Genomic DNA, 16,959 nt, shown 5'->3' with positions numbered 1-16,959 from the left:
CTGCTTACGGTTGATTTTCTTGGAGGGACATTTGACACCTATAAAGACTTGGAGTGAGTCATTTAAAATCATTCAAGTAAAGAATCTAATAAGACTTCCTTAAAGGCGTCAAATAACTCCACTGTTGGATATACGAAGCACTCATTTCTATTATGACTTCCATAAAGGCTTCCTAAGGTTTCGATTGTTTCCCTTTTGACTTGTTTAAGGTACTAAGTTTCACATTGATTCCTCTAAAATTTTAAGTGCGTGTGAATTTTATTCATCTAATACTTCTTATTCTTCGCCATCAAATACCAAAAAACTTTTCGTGTAAAATTCGAATAATACAAATTTTTTGCATAGGTTGGTAGTCGTATTAATATTAGTCGTTGATATTCTGACAAAAACAAAATCCATGTTTTTGTTATGCTGTATATAAAGTTCTTTTGTTGAGTATTGGTTTTTTCATCAACTGTGTGATTCTGTTTTATTGCAATCGTATTTTGTAACAGTTTTAAATAAAACACTTCAGAACGCCGAAGTTTTAAAGCTTGAACCGTGTGTATATCGGAATATAATTTACCTTTTGTTTTTGGAAAGTTAGATAGGAATTACATTTGTTTCGCGCATTTTTTACAATTCACAAAAAGTCACTTAAACATTATTATAATCTTTCACAGTAAAGCGCATGTACGAATGCTATAAGTTAAAATTTAATTTGTTCTCAACTCAGCCGCTTTGTTTCCATAGTCGCGAACGGTAACATTACAGAGAAAACTGCTTATTAAAAAATACCCTGTCCCTTCTGTCCATCTTTATTAAATCATTTTAACTCCGAGTTAATTCGATTAACCTGTGCTCGGATGCACGCTTGTGTACGAACTATTGAAAAAAGCAGAGAAAGGTCACGCTCAACGTTACCTTAGCAGTTTTTGACTTTCTTTTATTTACAAGATATGGTTATTTTTAGATTTTTTTGCCGCTTTGCCTTTGTCTTACAAGCATAAATTCGCGTGAACGGGTGTTTTACAATATTTTGACGCAACGAATCTTCTATGATCTCGATAACCTTTTTATCCGAAACTAATTACTTCTCTGCTTTTGTTGATTATTGGTCATGTTGGGTTTGGTAGTTTGCCTGGTAATCGTACTATAATTATAGATTATAGTCGATAAGGCACGCGGGAAAATCCTCCTGGGCAGTAGAACAATAGCAAAGATCTGTCATTGAAATCTTAATAACATCAGCAAATATTGCAGCATATTGAATATTGAATTACTTTTTACCAAAAAAATGAAGTAAAATTGGAAAAAAAGACTGTTTTAAAAAAAGTTCTTAAAATTTTACACGAATTGTCAAATGTCAAATTGCATGAAATATTTCTAAAAAAACCTTACAAAAAATATAGAAAATAACTATAATCTAGCTGTGGTACTCAACTGGCATGAAGCACGTATTCTGAGATAAGATTTGCTCTTTTATCTGCTCTGGATGGCGTAGCATGCGAAGATGGCTCAGATGTCGTAACACTACTTTTATTACTATTTAGATGAATTATACAAAAAAGAAAAATATATGCACTTATGGAGTTATACTTTAGCTGACAAGTCTACAACCTTGAAAAAAAAGTTTAGGAAAATGGGATTAAAAAAGGACAAAATCAGCATCTTTCGTTATTTTTGGTGTCATATTCTCTCTTTATTATCTCTCCTTTCCCCAGTATTCCATATTGAATAATTATTGTGGTTGTTAATAATTAGAAAGCAACTGATCTAAATAATACTATAATACCACGTTTTCAGTTTCAGTGATTAGGACACGTCATTCATTAAAGTAAAAACATCGTGTTAAAACTACCAACAGACGTTGTGTGAGGATTACTGTTAAAACAGCAGAAATCTTACATTCCACCACAATTAAAGCCTTCGTTTTTCAGGCATTTTGTTGTTGCAGGTGCGATGTGTTTTCCTCTCAAAATTACAATTTCTACGAAAATTCGAATTAAAAAGAATGTTGAAATGCGAATTAAACTCTACCAAGTGTTCCGTATCGAACAGGTAATCCCTCCCTCAATTTGTATTCTCTGTCTCGATTTATCAACCGTCTTTGTACTTTTTATCCTTTGAATACATTTCTACCCTAAATGGATATTGTTCACTTGTTATTACTTCACTGCAACGCAGCATTATTTCTTTTCTTTTCTGTTTGTTTGTTTTTTGTATATTTATTAGAAATATAATCTTGTATCCAAAACGTACAATAAAACTCGATAAAGTAAGAAAAAGTTTCATTTTAAAATGAAATTCCAATATTTATGGAATTTATCAAAAGATTAAGTTTAAAGGAGAACTAACGATTGATAACAAGTTGTACTTAAAATGTTCATTATAATCTAAGTATAAACCGTGTTAATTTTGTTATATCCGTGAGCTTTGGTTCTAGAGACTCAAAGTAGTCCTACGGCTCCCGCAATAACAATAAGGGCTTTCTGTCCTAGAAAATACTATATTGTGTGACGTAAATCTGCGTGGATGTAAACAAACGCATTCTAAATAAACGAAGCGAGGGAATGCTAAAGATATTTCGAAATAAATATCGTTACCAGAATAAAATAATGATTCAGCGTTATAAGTATAGTTTAGAGTTTTAGACAACAGTTATCACTTCGTTGCTCAAACCTCGCGATAGTTTTTAATCTATCTTCAAAGACAAAGAAGTGAGTGCATTCTCACAAGTGCTGGCTGAGCTATGTACGCCGTGTGACGTCACAAATCAACAAAATATGTACGAACCCAGTTTGCTTTTGTTTGATAATGGCGGCGAACCGTTAAATGTACTTATTGCTTTTTGAGAATGAAATTTAGACATAATTAAGTGCGAAAAATTTTATGCCATGTTGTTTTCATATAAGAATGTTTTTTTTTCATAGAAGATATATGTAGTTTTTTTTTTGTTAGTCCTCCTTAAAATAACCTAACAAAGCATCAGGCGTCTTATTATTAGCCTGCAAAGACAATTTTAATACGTTTAAGCAAAACTTAATTACCGTTAGATTATTTACCAAGCGTTAAGTCATTGCAAAAACTGCTGACAAATCATAATTGATGCAGAGATTACAAATTGAGGAAAAAGGAGATTACAATTTGAGGCAGAGATTACAAATCGTGGCATAAAAAGATTACTAATTAATGCACAGGAGTATGGCATGCAGGTTCTGTATAGTTGAATAATAAAACTCAGGAAGTATCATAAACAAACCAAGCCAAGCAGACAAAAAAATTTGTTTCAAAAAACGAAAGGTGAGGGTGGAATATTCCGCCTCTTTCACCCCACCACCCGCACCGAATAGGGTTAACTTACCTTCTATTCAAATAATCTCCCACATTGTGAACAAGTCTTCTGTATTTTAAATTTAAACGATAACTAAATTACTGTGGGAAGGGCCAATATTTTGATCCCGAAATTTCTTCTTTTAAGTAATTATGACAGGACAGGACATCGCTAGAAATTTGTTTTTACACTTGGTCTTAAAAAATTCAACAAAATTCGCGAAACTTGTTTATTTAGTGGCATATTTTATAAAAAATAAAACATTTTTCCATCGATTAAATCTCCATTGTTCAGCGAAATAAGGTATGATAAAATCGTCTATTTCAGTTTTAGTTACTCTGCATGTAGCTGAATGTCAGCTTATTTTTGTTGTTATGTCTGACAGCTAATCGTGTTTTGATTCACTAATTCTACTGCAACGTTGATTTACTGCACTTAAGTTAGTAGAAATTCCATTACATGCTTTTGAATTTACCTGTTACAAGAACTATGATAAAAAGATATCGTCCATGAGCCGTTTTTATCACTATAAACTGCCTTTTTTATACATTTTAAGATTTTAAGATAAATTTCTATTCAGACAGAGTGGCACCTAAGATTTGATAAAAGGATCATTTTAACTTTTTTTCTGTCAGCTTTGCAGGAGGATTTAAATATATCGTTGTTTGCTGGAATTTCAGGATTCTTTAAGACACATTTGTTGTTTTAGGAATTTACATGACTCATTTCCGGCTTGACTGTCATAGAGAGGTCAGTTCTCGGAGGTAATGTAAATTGGAACTTCAAAATAATGTTTCAAAAAATGCCCCTAACATGAAGCTATTCTTAGTTTAACCCAGATTTCACCTGTTCAGAGAAATTTGTTTGTTGTGAGAAGACTACAAAGAGTTTCTTCTATAATGTGTTTTCGCTATTTATATAAACAATATATACACGAATACACTAACATGATAGTGTCACATTGTTAAATAAAAAATTAAATTTGAGCCTTGATGGGGCCATGTTTACATAGCTATGTCATTAAGAAACATTACGCTTGATGTTCAATCTCGTGCTTCTCACAAAGAGAAATTTCACCAGATTGTACTTATTAATTTCTTTAATTTATACAATGTGGAACCTACTTACACGACACCCTGTGGTTCAGATTAATTTTAGTATTACAGACTGCACACATAGTATTAAACATCAACCAAATTGGATCATTTAAAATATTTACACATTATCTAACGATAGTATAGATTTCAAACCTACAGTTAAATGCGTTAAGGTTTGTTTCACTGTCAGTGCAGGTAACGCGGGTCGGAAGCTTCTCCGTTTACGCATGATTTTCTGATTTTTGTGTGAATCATTTTTTCCTGGTTGGTTTGACGATTTTTTTGATAAAACGACCTTCTTTTTAACACCAGTGACCCGACCATAACATGTAAATCCAGTCGGACAGGTAGTGGTTGGTCTGGGTGTCCATGTTCCGAGACATAATACCCACACACCATTTACCAAACATCGTTTGTAGTAGCCATTTCCAGAAGTATTTCTTCCACCTAAATGAAGAAAAACATTGAAAGCTGTGCTATGGTCGATAAAGAGTGACTGACTTTCTTAGATGTTGACTGGATTTTTCCATGATCATAGTTAATATGGCTTTACTTCACTTCATTTTTGCTGAACGATACTTTTATATGAGTTTTTTACAAGAAAATAATAAGAAAAGCAAGTGTTATTGTTAAATAAGTGACTGATTTTATATACTAGAACGCTTTAAGTAAAACAATATTGTAATTTTGTGGATGTAAAATGTAAATCATTCAATGGGGTGGTTATTTCATGGTGTGTTTTTTTCAACCAAGCTGATCGCGATAGAAAAAAATAAACAGTTTAAAAGTTTATAAAGCTTTGAAAAAAACCTTATGTTATCGGTAAAGAAAAAGCCGAAATAAAAATTCAAAAAAATTGCAATACCTGGGCACTTTTTATTGCCAGAGTTTTATCAACTTATAAAGAAATTAGCCGGAAAAAATTTTTTTTCTAGATCAAAAACTACTTAAAAAAACATGGATAGAAAGATCCATTGTTTTGAATGTATATGCTTGGTGAATTGATGAAATGTATATTACATGCAAGGAAGTTTAAAAAATTTTTCCATTAATATATAATATCTATCTGTTTTTGAGGTATTTTGATTGTCAACGCAGCAAAAAGATAAAAAATAAATAACGCCGAAAACTTAACTGCAGAAAACCGTTGATCGGTTAAAAAAGATGAAGACTTTTGTTCAGCAAGAAATATAAGTGCAGGTTAGAGAAAAAAAAATATAGTCCTCAAAAGATGATGAAATTTTGTACAAATGACTTATAATGTTTTAAAATATTTGTAACTATTGTACTGGTTATTCTGTGTAAATATTACTTAATAAAATAATAATAATAATCAAACGAAAGGATTCAGAGCTTTGAAGATCAAAAAATATTCAGACAGTTAACTTTAAATAGCCATTATTCTACTCACCAGTTGAATTGTTGTTATTAAGCGAAGTAAAAGTTTTATTCCTGTAGCTACCTCCACCATTTTTAAACAATACCTCGCCAGACCTTCGTATTCGGATTTTAACGTGTACTAATCTGTCTTTGGTACTTCGTCTTCTTCTCCTTCTTTGTTTCTTGGGAGCTTTTTGGGAAAACCCAATTCCAGCAACTTTCATGTTATGTTTATTCTGGTCAATGATTATGGTGATTTTGTTTTTTAATTTCCAATTAATAACTTTATTTGTGTGGCAAATGGATCCCTCCTGTAGATTGCAATCGCTCATTGCAAATAAAATGCTTTTAAAATCAGTCGAAGAGAATTCATAGCCGTCGTTGTCCGATTGTAGAACTACTTGGAAGAAATCTTTGTTAGTTGCGGCATTGGCAGTGTTGAATGGCACCAAACTGTATATCTTTTCTCCCTGAACAACCTATAAAGTGAAAATTTGTACACATTAATCACTTTAATAATACTATTATTCCGTCTGCCTGTTTGAAGATGGAGGAAATGTCGTGTTAGGAAACACGAAATCCAATATAAAGAGGACGTACTAACCCTTGGAATCATATGCGGGCTACCGACTTGTTTATATCATAATACTTGCTGTCTATCTGTAAAGCAGATTATAAACCGAGAATCTTTTAGTCAAAAATGCTATTATTTTGACACGTATGGTCATAGTAATAAATCTCGTTCAAGTGTATGAAATAAAGACGACGTGGGAAACATGTACGACAGGCGATTTCCCGTGAAACTCTCCACGGTCTAACAACGCGTAATACTTATTAAGGTAATAAATTGCGCAATTTTTATGAATAGTCTGATAAGTAACAGTATAGCAACGGATACAATCAGCAATAAATTGTAAATGTGCTAAATAACTAAACGCACACATGTCGGTATTGTTATTTATTGCAAGTTTAATTCTTTTGTAATTTCTTCTCATAACAAAATGATTACTGTTTTATCACGCAACACTTACTTTTACATTTTATAAAATTGTTGTAAATCATTACAAAAGTCTAAGAAAGACATTGCATCGCAACTTAAAGAACATGCGTCTGAGTATTTTTTAAGACGTTTAAATATTGATGTGGCCAATAGTTATTACCTAGTGTGGAACTGAAAAAGTCAGTGAGAATTTAACAATGCAGATATTATTTCTGAATTGCATAGCTATCACCAATAATTACTAGCACTTCATATGTAAATTCACATTAATTTCGTTTAAGAATTTCTCACCTGTGAAACAGCCATTAAAAGGATTACCCTTGTGAACATATTTACGTGGTGATACTCTGAAAAGTTTGACAACAACTGAAGGTGTTTTCAACGAGATGGTAATACATAATCGGAGAGCGTGATGTCACCAATTAGTGGTATTAAACGAAAATAACATGAAATTAATCAGAAATAATACCCACTTTAATGGTATTAACGTAAATGTCTGACGTGGCATTTGTTGCTCATGGAAGTTTGCCAAATCCATTCAAATTCTCTGCATGCCTACAAACCAGCAATTTTGTAAATTACATTTTCACTCAAGATAGGAGTAAAGACACATGGTTTATTTTAAATGTGTTGATATTTAAATAAAAGAAGGAGATTATGTTTACGTGTAGAGAGATTCATTAATTAACCGAGTATCAATATCATAACCTGGGTAATTTTCATCTCAAGCAAACTAAGAAATTATGTTTTAAATTAGAAAAGCAGAAAATCGAAGACAAAAATATCATTTTATAAGCAGTTGTTACATAAAAATATATATTTCGTGCATTACTTACATGAGTGAGATATTTGGCGCCATATTGGATCGAAAAAGAGAAGTTACTATAGAGATTTCAGATAAGCAAATCAACCAATCAACGTATTTTTTGCAAGAACCACAAATAAGATCAATTTTATATTTTAATTAAGCTTTTTCTTAATTGTGATAGCTACATAAATGGTTTTGAAAGATAAGAAATAATGCAATTAAGAAAATTAATTGTTCAAATCCTTGTCACTGCTTATTTAAAATGTCATTTCAAAAGCATTTTGATGTTGTTATAACTTTTGACAATAAAGACACACCCTTTTGACACAAATAATATAAAAAATGTTTTTAGGGGAGACAAATTCGCGCGCGAGGGAGAGGCTAAACACTAATGGGACCACATTAGTATAAGTCATCAAATCCCCCACAAGTAGACTAAACTGTAATTTTAAAAATCACGGTAAATAATTGTTTTATGAATTCCAAAAATCAAAAAGTGTATTAATAACTTGCCTGTGATTAGAAGGGAAAAAGTAGATAAAGTGTTGTTTCAACAAAATGTTAACTTACTTCAAAAAACAATCTGGGATGAAAAACTATAAAATACTTCAACAACATGAATCACAGAACACACTAGAATTCCCTTGTCCTACATACTTCCTATTTACTCTACCGTCGTTCAAAAAATAACTTCTGCGAAATCATTTCATCCGTCAGACAGACAACGCGTATTTCAATGATTTATTTCAATATTATTAATTAAAAAAGACATTTCCTGCAACAGCAGGTTAAAACACAACCTTTCGTAAATCCGTCCAAGAATTTAGTGTTTACAAAACCTTTAGCAAAAACAAATTCTTTTAAAAGCATCAAAGACTTATCCAGACCACAGTTGGCACTCGATAAGTAGAACTTTTAAGGAGACAAAAAAAGTTATTCCATTTAGGGAAAGTTCCAACTATCCTAAGTTTTTTCAAGAAACGCACAGGTCACACTTGTCATAGCAAATATGATAGACACATATACTGCTTTAAAACAAGTACTATATCCCTTCCATATCATCACCATTTTATATCACAAAAAAGTTCTGAAATTAATTGTGAGCCATATAATGTTGTATCACCTAGCTACACTTAAGCATTAAACAGGTCATCAAGGATCAAAGGTTTTACTGTAAGCGAAAAGTAATAACATGCGAAAAATAAAATATCTCTTTTAGCAACTACTAAACCACAGTTAACTAGGCATAAAAAATCTGGTAGGAGTTTTTTTATAAACACAATCACATATTTAATATTTTTTAGCTAAGGATGAAACACAAAGAAAGAATGCTTCTTTGTTGCATGCTCCTTCGTTATCATGCCGAGGCTACAAAGAACCTTTATTGATAATTCCTAAACACCAATTTGTTTTCTACGCACGAGCGGTCATAATGACCGTAGTAAAGTATTTCGCATTTTATGCGTGTTTAGCACCACCCGTTTTTAGCTGAAAAACAACGTTAATATAGAGAAGATACTTTAAAGATTTATTTACAGGCAAGTACAAGCGGATATTTATAAAGGAGATTTGTACTGAGGTTAGTCTTTTTCCCCTTTTTTGCACAGATTTTTGTTTTAACGTATATATAAGAGGATCTATTTTCAGTGTTGGATAGTTAGTGTTCATATTGTTAATGGCAAATGTGACATGTGATTTATAAAAATGAATTTATTAGGTTTGCGTGTTTTGTTTTTTCTGAGTTCTCAATTCTTTGTGTTTTCATTGCGTATGTACGTTTCTTTGTTAATTTGTGTTTTTTACAGTGTTTATTAGGCTTTCTTATATGCTTATTTGTGCTATGTTTATATATTTGCGTACTTTTTTATCACTCTTACTTATTATAACAGCACCTATCCAAGAAAATTTCATTACTTTATGCAAAATTCGTGCACTTTTCGACAGGCTAACAACTAGTCTTTGATACACAAGTTCAAAGTAAAACAAGCTTCTTACTTAGCTTTGGTATGTAGATTTTATAAATATTTAATGAGCATATAAAAAATTATAAGCGGGTTAATAAAATGCAAGTATATTGAAAATACAAAGGTAAAAAGATTTTAAAGCTAGGCTTACTTCTTTTAAAAGATTTAGTGCATAAAGTTTTGCGAATCTACGATTAAAAATGTTTGTGCTGACGAAGTAATTGCCAATGATCGTTTTTCTTTCGCGAGGTAAATTTTTGATAAAAGTCAAAATTTGCGGATTTTTTTCGATTCTTAATTCTTTATTCACCTTGTAAACATTACAGTTCTAACAAAAACAACACGTAGTTTATTTTAGCAAAAGCTGATGACTACGCACATTAATCTTGTTTTTAAGAAATTGTTTAAGTTTTAATAAACACTAGTTATCCAAGAATTGTAAGTTCCTATACTTTTGACCTTTCGGTTGGTCTAGTTATTAGTAAAAAAGTCTTCGGAAATCACGTTGATGGAAAACAACAGGAAACAGTCTTTTAAGTGTTTTTTGGCAGCCTCAAATACGAGCAAAAAATATATTATCCTTCAACAAGAATTGTTGGAAACAACAAAAGTGACAACAATGTGTTTGTTTCGTACTTTTTTCCTTTTTTGCTTATACGTGACTTTCAAAGTCTCGTGGGGTTTGTGATAGTTAATTCATTTTAGCATAACAGGACAGTTGGCTGTAATGATACAAATGATAAATTTTCACGAAATATAAGAAAGTACTGTTTACGTTTAGGTAGTTTTTGTTGTGGTCAGACAAAGATGTCATTGGCTTTATTCAGTGGGTGGAAAACACAAGCAATTGCACACTACCTTCAAACCAAGATAATTTCAAATTTATCACATAAACTAATATACTCAAAATGGACAATTTCCTTTGGGTAACAGGAATTCTCTACTGCATTGCGTTAATAAACGCGCATGTGCATATGAAAAGCCATTAAAAAAATATAATTTGCTTGTTCTCTGTGGCAACAAAAGCTGTAGAGCCATGCTCTAAAAAGTGCGACATTTGACGGTAGTCAAGATGGAAATATGAAGTTTTAGAATTCAATATTTTTGAACAGTTGGAAAACTTGAAAAGTATAGCTAATATGTTAAATTTTTTTGTTAATATCACGCAGAAAGAAAACATTTTTATATTCACATTTCGCCCGAGATGTACATATAATGTGCTGAAATCTTTGTAAATAGCAGGTTTTTAGAATTTGTTACACACATGTGCTAAGGAAATTTATTTTACAAAGTTTCGTTGTTCAACTGCCGGGTTTAGTGCTAAAACCAAATGACTTGTATTGTTTCTTTTGAAAAACATGATTTGACTGTTTAATTGAGCGGGGGTGAATATACATAAGTGAATATAAATAAGTCAATTACGAATGGCTAAATTCTCTCATGACAAGTCCATGCCATAACTTAGCCATTCGTAACTAAAGTTAAACAACAAATAACGACAATTTACAAGCACTTTGATAGTCTCACTGAGGTGATAAACTGCGTGCGATATGTTTTTTTAAAATAACTATTCAATTCTTTTATGGAAATACTTTTAGGCTAAGTGCTATTTAGAAACCTTTTTAACAGCACCCTTTAATAAAAGCCAAAACAGACCAAACTAGCCAACAACGAAAAATGATTTCATGCGTGTAAGGAGAAACCTTTGCCATGTTGAATGGGACTGGTAAGTGGCAAGTTGGAAGCATGAAAATTTTTAAATAAAATGTAGGTTAATCGTTCTCCTAGTTTCGAAGCCTTGTAACATGACAGGTTGTTAAAGAGATTTGTTAATGAGAGCGTATCCCCCCCTAAAATCTTTAAGTTTACGCTAGCCCTTCTTAAACTGCTTGTTAAAAACATATACTGATAGCCTCACAAAAATTATGGAAACAAACTCAACAAATCAGAAGACAGCAAAGAGAATAAAAGGGCAAAGATATGCAAGCCAGTACTTGCTACCAAAACAAACAAGGCGAAAAAAAACTGAAGCAGAGCTTGCTCCACATTAGTAACGCTTCCTGTTACTGCGCGTTGTTGTTCGGTTCACATAAAAAGACAGAATTTTGTAAAATTCAACAGTTTCTTTCCAATAATAAAGTACAAATCCTCAAAATCCGTAGTAAACTGTTCTCGCTGTTCACAACGCTAAGCAACTGTTTTACACAACTCTTTTTATACACAAAAGTGACACAAAAACATAACAATTACTGCACAGCTACGATACGCACGACTAACACACACAATGACATTAGCGCACCACAAGGGACAACTCAAACACACAAACTATAATTGTCTCTAAACGAAATCCCATAGGGGCCATTTCATCTGGCTCCCCTCAAGTTCATCTTGAAAATTGTGGCTCCTCGTCGGGGATTCGATATTCTAACAATTGTATCAATTTCGTGATTGGTCGATCCAATATTGTACCAGCGCGGCTACCAAGCTTCACGCTACAACTCCGAACCTTTCCATATGCACCCGTTTTTACAGCCACCACTCTTGCCAGTGGCCACCGTCCTCTTTCACAATCCTCATTTTGCACCATCACTATATCACCGGCAGCAAAATTTCGTTCGTTTTTATTCCACTTTGTTTGTGTCTGTAGTGAACACAGATATTCGCATTTCCATCGTCTCCAGAACATATCCAACACATACTGAGCTCTTTTCCACTGTTTCCTGCAATATAACGACGCTTCTTCAAAATTACCAGGAGGCGGTAAAACTACCTTTGATTTCATCGTTAGAAGAGCAAGTGGTGAAATTGGTGTTGCACTGTTTGCATCGCTGATTGCTTCGACGCATAAAGGTCTAGAGTTAACGATACTTTCTGCTTCTGTTAAAATAGTGTGCAGCGATTCTTCACTCAAACGCGAGCCATTATGATTGAAAAGATCTTTTAATATTGCGCGCACAGATCGAATCTGGCGCTCCCATACTCCACCCATGTGCGAAGCAGCAGGTGTATTCCTCTTCCAGAGAATCCTATCACAACCAACACTTTGAAGGAATTGTTTAACTTTCGCATTGTCCATTTGTTTTAATGCTTTTATGAACTCGGTCTTGGTGCCGACAAAGTTAGTGCCGTTGTCGCTTCTCATCGTTCGAATGTTTCCTCTTCTAGCAACAAACCGTCGCAAAGCTAGAATGAAGGAGTCAGTTTCCAAGGTGTTGACAACTTCAATATGGACGGCTCTGCTCGCCAAACAGGTAAAGAGGCAGCCATATCTTATTACAAACTTTCGATATGGTTTTATGACCAATGGCCCAAAGAGATCCACTGTGCAGTATGTGAAAGGTGGGCATGCGTCTACTCGATCTTTGGGTAAATCTGTCATGACTTGCTGGCCAGCTCTTCCCCTCAATATTCTACATCGTACACAATGATGAATCAACTGTCGTACTGCTGAGTTGAATGTATATGATCCAATATCCACGTTGCCGAATTTCTTGCAATGTTATTCCTCTCCCCGAATGGTGAGTGTTTTCGTGGCACCATCGGAGCACAAGTTCGGAAAACCAACTTTCTTTGGGAAGAATAGCAGGATATTTGAATTGATACGCTTCATCCATGTTGCACAATCTTCCACCAACTCTGAGAATTCCATCATCGTCAATGAAAGAACTCAATTTGTATAATTTGCTGCATTCTTTCAAAGCAGACTTCTTAATTTTGTCGTTTCGTCGATCTTGTCTCCATTCCTTTGAAGCAAGAGCTTTAATTTCAGAGGCAAAGTGTTGTTGTTGTACTAATTTTATTAAACATTTTTCGGCTCGTTGAAGATCTTCAACGCACAGCACTCAGAATGTCGATAAATCGACCGATAAAGGCCATGACTCGTATCTGTAGCCTGGAAATTCTTCTCTCGAATGTACATAAGATTCCAGAATCAGTTGCTGAAACAAATACTGAAACGCTACGTTTAAATTCGGGATCATCAGTGACACTGTTTTTCGCTGGATCGTAGGCAGCTGGCCATGCTTTCCTTTCTTCCCAGAGAAACTGAGGTCCCTTGAACCATCTACTACTCTTCTCTACATGTTTCAAACTTATGCCTCTCGAGGCATCATCGGCTGGGTTTTCATGGGAAGGAACGCGATTCCATTGATCCAACGAAGTATTTTCTTGAATTTGTTGAATTCTATTTGCCACAAAAATATGAAAACGTCTTGATTCGTTATTAATATAACCCAGTACTACGTTGCTGTCTGTCCAATAACATTCGTAGTCTACGACAGGCATTTCTTGCTTCAACATTACTCCGACTTTTACGGCCACAGTTGCTGCTGTCAACTTCAACCTTGGTATTGAAACCATCTTTATTGGAGCTACTCTCGATTTTCCAAGGAGTAAGCAGCAGTTGACGTTTCCTTCTACATCTCTGATGCGAAGATACGTAGCAGTTCCGTAACCTTCATTGGATGCGTCTGAAAAATGATGGAGGGACGTTGACTCGATCTCTTTGAAATGAAGTGGCTTGACGCATCGGTTAACTTCCAGTTTTTCAAGAAGGACGATATCTAATCGCCATCTTTCCCAAGCGCTTCGAAGAGGTTCAGAGATCTCTTCGTCCCATGATGTTTTTTCTTTGCAAAGATTTTGCATAATTTTTCTACCCTTCAACAAGAACGGCGCTGCTAATCCAAGCGGGTCATAAATTGAGCTTATGGTAGCCAACACCCCTCTCTTCGACAGAGGTTTGTCTTGCATGGTTATGCGAAAACCTAGTTTGTCGTCCTCTATCGACCAATGAACACCGAGGGCCCTTTCGATCGGCAGCGATTCGTTTTTAAATCCCAGGGACTTTTTGTTCTTTGCGCGTTCTTCAGTAGGAATGGAATTGATAACCTCTCTGCTATTTGATATGAACTTTGTGAGGCGGAAGCCACCTTTGCTGCAAATTTGTATCGTTGATTTGATGATTTTGATGGCTTCTTCGATACTTTTCACGGATTTCAAAAGATCGTCGACATAAAAATCCGTCATAATAACTTTCACAGCCTCCTCACCAAATTCACTTTCGTTGTCTGTTCCACTTCTTTTCAGGGCATAGTTGGAACAACTTGGGGAGGAATTTCCACCGAATATATGGACAGTCATGCGATGATCTACCAAATCTTTAGAGGTATCCCCATCAGGCCACCAAAGGTATCGCAAATAATCCCGTTGATTCGGCGGCACCTTAACCTGATAGAACATGGACTCGATATCCGCTATAAACGCTACTGGTTCCAACCGGAATCTACACAGATTTCCAACTAGCAGATTTGTCATATCTGGGCCTTGCATGAGTCGTCCGTTCAGGGAGACGCCTTTGTATGTAGCAGTACAATCAAATACTACTCTGATCTTCCCAGGCTTACGCGGATGATAAACTCCATGGTGGGGAATATACCACACATGACCAGGTTCCCCTTCAACTTCCTGCTCTGGAACCATCTCCGCGAAACCTTGGGTCGTCAGGTTGTTCATGAACGTGAGGTAATCCTCTCTGAAGATCGAATTACTTTCAAGCTTCTTCTTGATCCATTTCAGCCTTGCCAAGGCCTGACATTTATTATTTGGAAATGGAAGTTGGTTTATTAAAGGCAGCGGGAGTTGATATTTTTCATTTACAAATTTTACTTCCTTTTTTATTAGTGATAAAAATTTTTGGTCGTGAATGGATACGTAATCACTTTTAATATTCTTGAATGCGTTCATTTCTGAAAAATCAGCATCGTACATTCTTTTCAGCATCCCCTCAATTGTTACATCCCGTAATTCATCTTGTTGAATTAGGTGAAGTGCAGCAACTTTGTCAGTGGATGAATCTTTCACAGCAATTCTGTTGCATCGAATTTTCTGCTTCTCCCCTTTGCGACGAAGCACAGGTCCGACAAGACTCCATCCCAACCTTGTTTTTAACCCATATGGTCCATTTCCATCGGATGGAATTACCTTTATCGGTTCTAGCGCTTGTGGGCAATTGGCTCCAATAAGCAAACCAATCGGTATTCCAGGATCGTATTTGTGAAAGGAATGCTTTATATGTCGCAAATGAGGCCATTCAGCAACTTTCTCGGGAGTAGGTATTTCCATGGGATCTATTGGAAGATGTCTTCTACTGTAACAACTCTGTATTGTTACTTTGAAATCTCGTGTAATGGGCTCTACCATCAAGCCGGTTATTAGACAAGAATCTTCACGACTCTCGCTTGTGAGAGTCTTCACGACGATCGTCGACAAAATACCGGTTAAATTCAAGCGATGAACGATTTCATCGGTTATGAACGTACCCTGACTGCAATTATCCAACATAGCATAGGTGGTGATTGACTCAGCAGACTTTGGATGCGACAACACCACAGGCACTACAGACATGCTGATGATTTCTACGCTGTTATCTGTCTTGCAACAAACAGATTTCTTCGTTCTTGCAAATGCATTTGAGATTTCAGGCTCCTCATCTTCCTTTTTATCATTATTTTCCTTGTCGTTCTTGTTGGTCCTCTTTGGTCGGATGAAACCATGCAAAATGGTTGGGTGCCTCTTTTTGCACGTCTTGCAAGACAATTTGTTTTCGCAATTTCTTGCTTGGTGATTGCTGGTAATTGGTTCCAAACACGCGAAACAAAGCTTCTTCTCCCAAACAAATTTGTTTCTTTCCTCTACGTCTATTTTCATTATTTTTCGACAATCTTCCAATTTATGTTTGTTCGAACAGTAAAGACAATCTCTCGTGACGCCCGTCAGGTTTGTTTTAAGTTTGGGTGGTTATTTCTTGTTTTTCACGTCATTATCCTTTTTATTCTTCAATTCACTGATGGCTTCTCTAGAGTAGAGGGGATCATTTTCAAGCGTTGTTTCTTGCTCCATGAAGTCAACAAAATCCCTCAGCTCCGCTTCGTGATGGTTTTTCCGACGGACGTTGAGAACCGTCCGATTCCATCTTTGTTGCAAGGCTTGTGGGAGCTTTGATTGAAGTTGTCTGAGGACTTCTGGAGAGTTTAGTTCGCTTTTTATTTGTCTCTCCAAACCACCGTAGCATTTTATGAGGAACGTATAGAACTTTCTGAACGCTTCAGAATCACCAGCACGGAGAGTGGGCCATTCTCTGAGCTCCTTTCTGTAGGCATTTGCAATTCTGAATTGATCACCGTAGGTTTTCTTCAGAAGATCCTTTGCTCTTGAGTAGCAATGTTCTGATGTATCATATATACAGCTTTTGATCAATTCTTTTGGCTCACCAGTTGTGTAATTGATCAGGCGAGTCAATCGACCTTTATTACTTTTTGATCTTGGTCTCAACAACTGCTTCAAATGTGGTCATGAAGTATTGGAAGTCAAGCACATTTCCATTAAATGGGTCAATT

General features: G+C 34.9%; 2 protein-coding genes across 2 annotated transcripts; both read right to left on the bottom strand.

Annotated features, from left to right (window-relative positions):
* Positions 1-4,195: 4,195 nt before the first annotated feature.
* On the bottom strand, positions 4,196-7,361 carry LOC130647181 (uncharacterized). The gene is made up of 3 exons (XM_057452944.1): positions 7,082-7,361; positions 5,822-6,269; positions 4,196-4,857 (listed from the first exon to the last, which is right to left on the bottom strand). Exons 1-3 carry the CDS (start codon positions 7,118-7,120, stop codon positions 4,529-4,531), a joined length of 816 nt encoding a protein of 271 aa, XP_057308927.1. The 5' UTR covers positions 7,121-7,361; the 3' UTR covers positions 4,196-4,528.
* A 5,611-nt stretch (positions 7,362-12,972) lies between these two features.
* On the bottom strand, positions 12,973-16,270 carry LOC130647996 (uncharacterized). Its single transcript, XM_057454014.1, has 2 exons — positions 13,480-16,270; positions 12,973-13,388 (listed from the first exon to the last, which is right to left on the bottom strand). Exons 1-2 carry the CDS (start codon positions 16,268-16,270, stop codon positions 12,973-12,975), a joined length of 3,207 nt encoding a protein of 1,068 aa, XP_057309997.1.
* Between the last annotated feature and the right edge of the window lie 689 nt (positions 16,271-16,959).

The sequence above is a fragment of the Hydractinia symbiolongicarpus genome, chromosome 6, assembly GCF_029227915.1.
Source record: "Hydractinia symbiolongicarpus strain clone_291-10 chromosome 6, HSymV2.1, whole genome shotgun sequence".
In the NCBI taxonomy this organism is placed as follows: Eukaryota; Metazoa; Cnidaria; class Hydrozoa; order Anthoathecata; family Hydractiniidae; genus Hydractinia; species Hydractinia symbiolongicarpus.
Note: the sequence above shows the minus strand (reverse complement) of the source record. Positions and strands in the feature narration are given on the sequence as shown.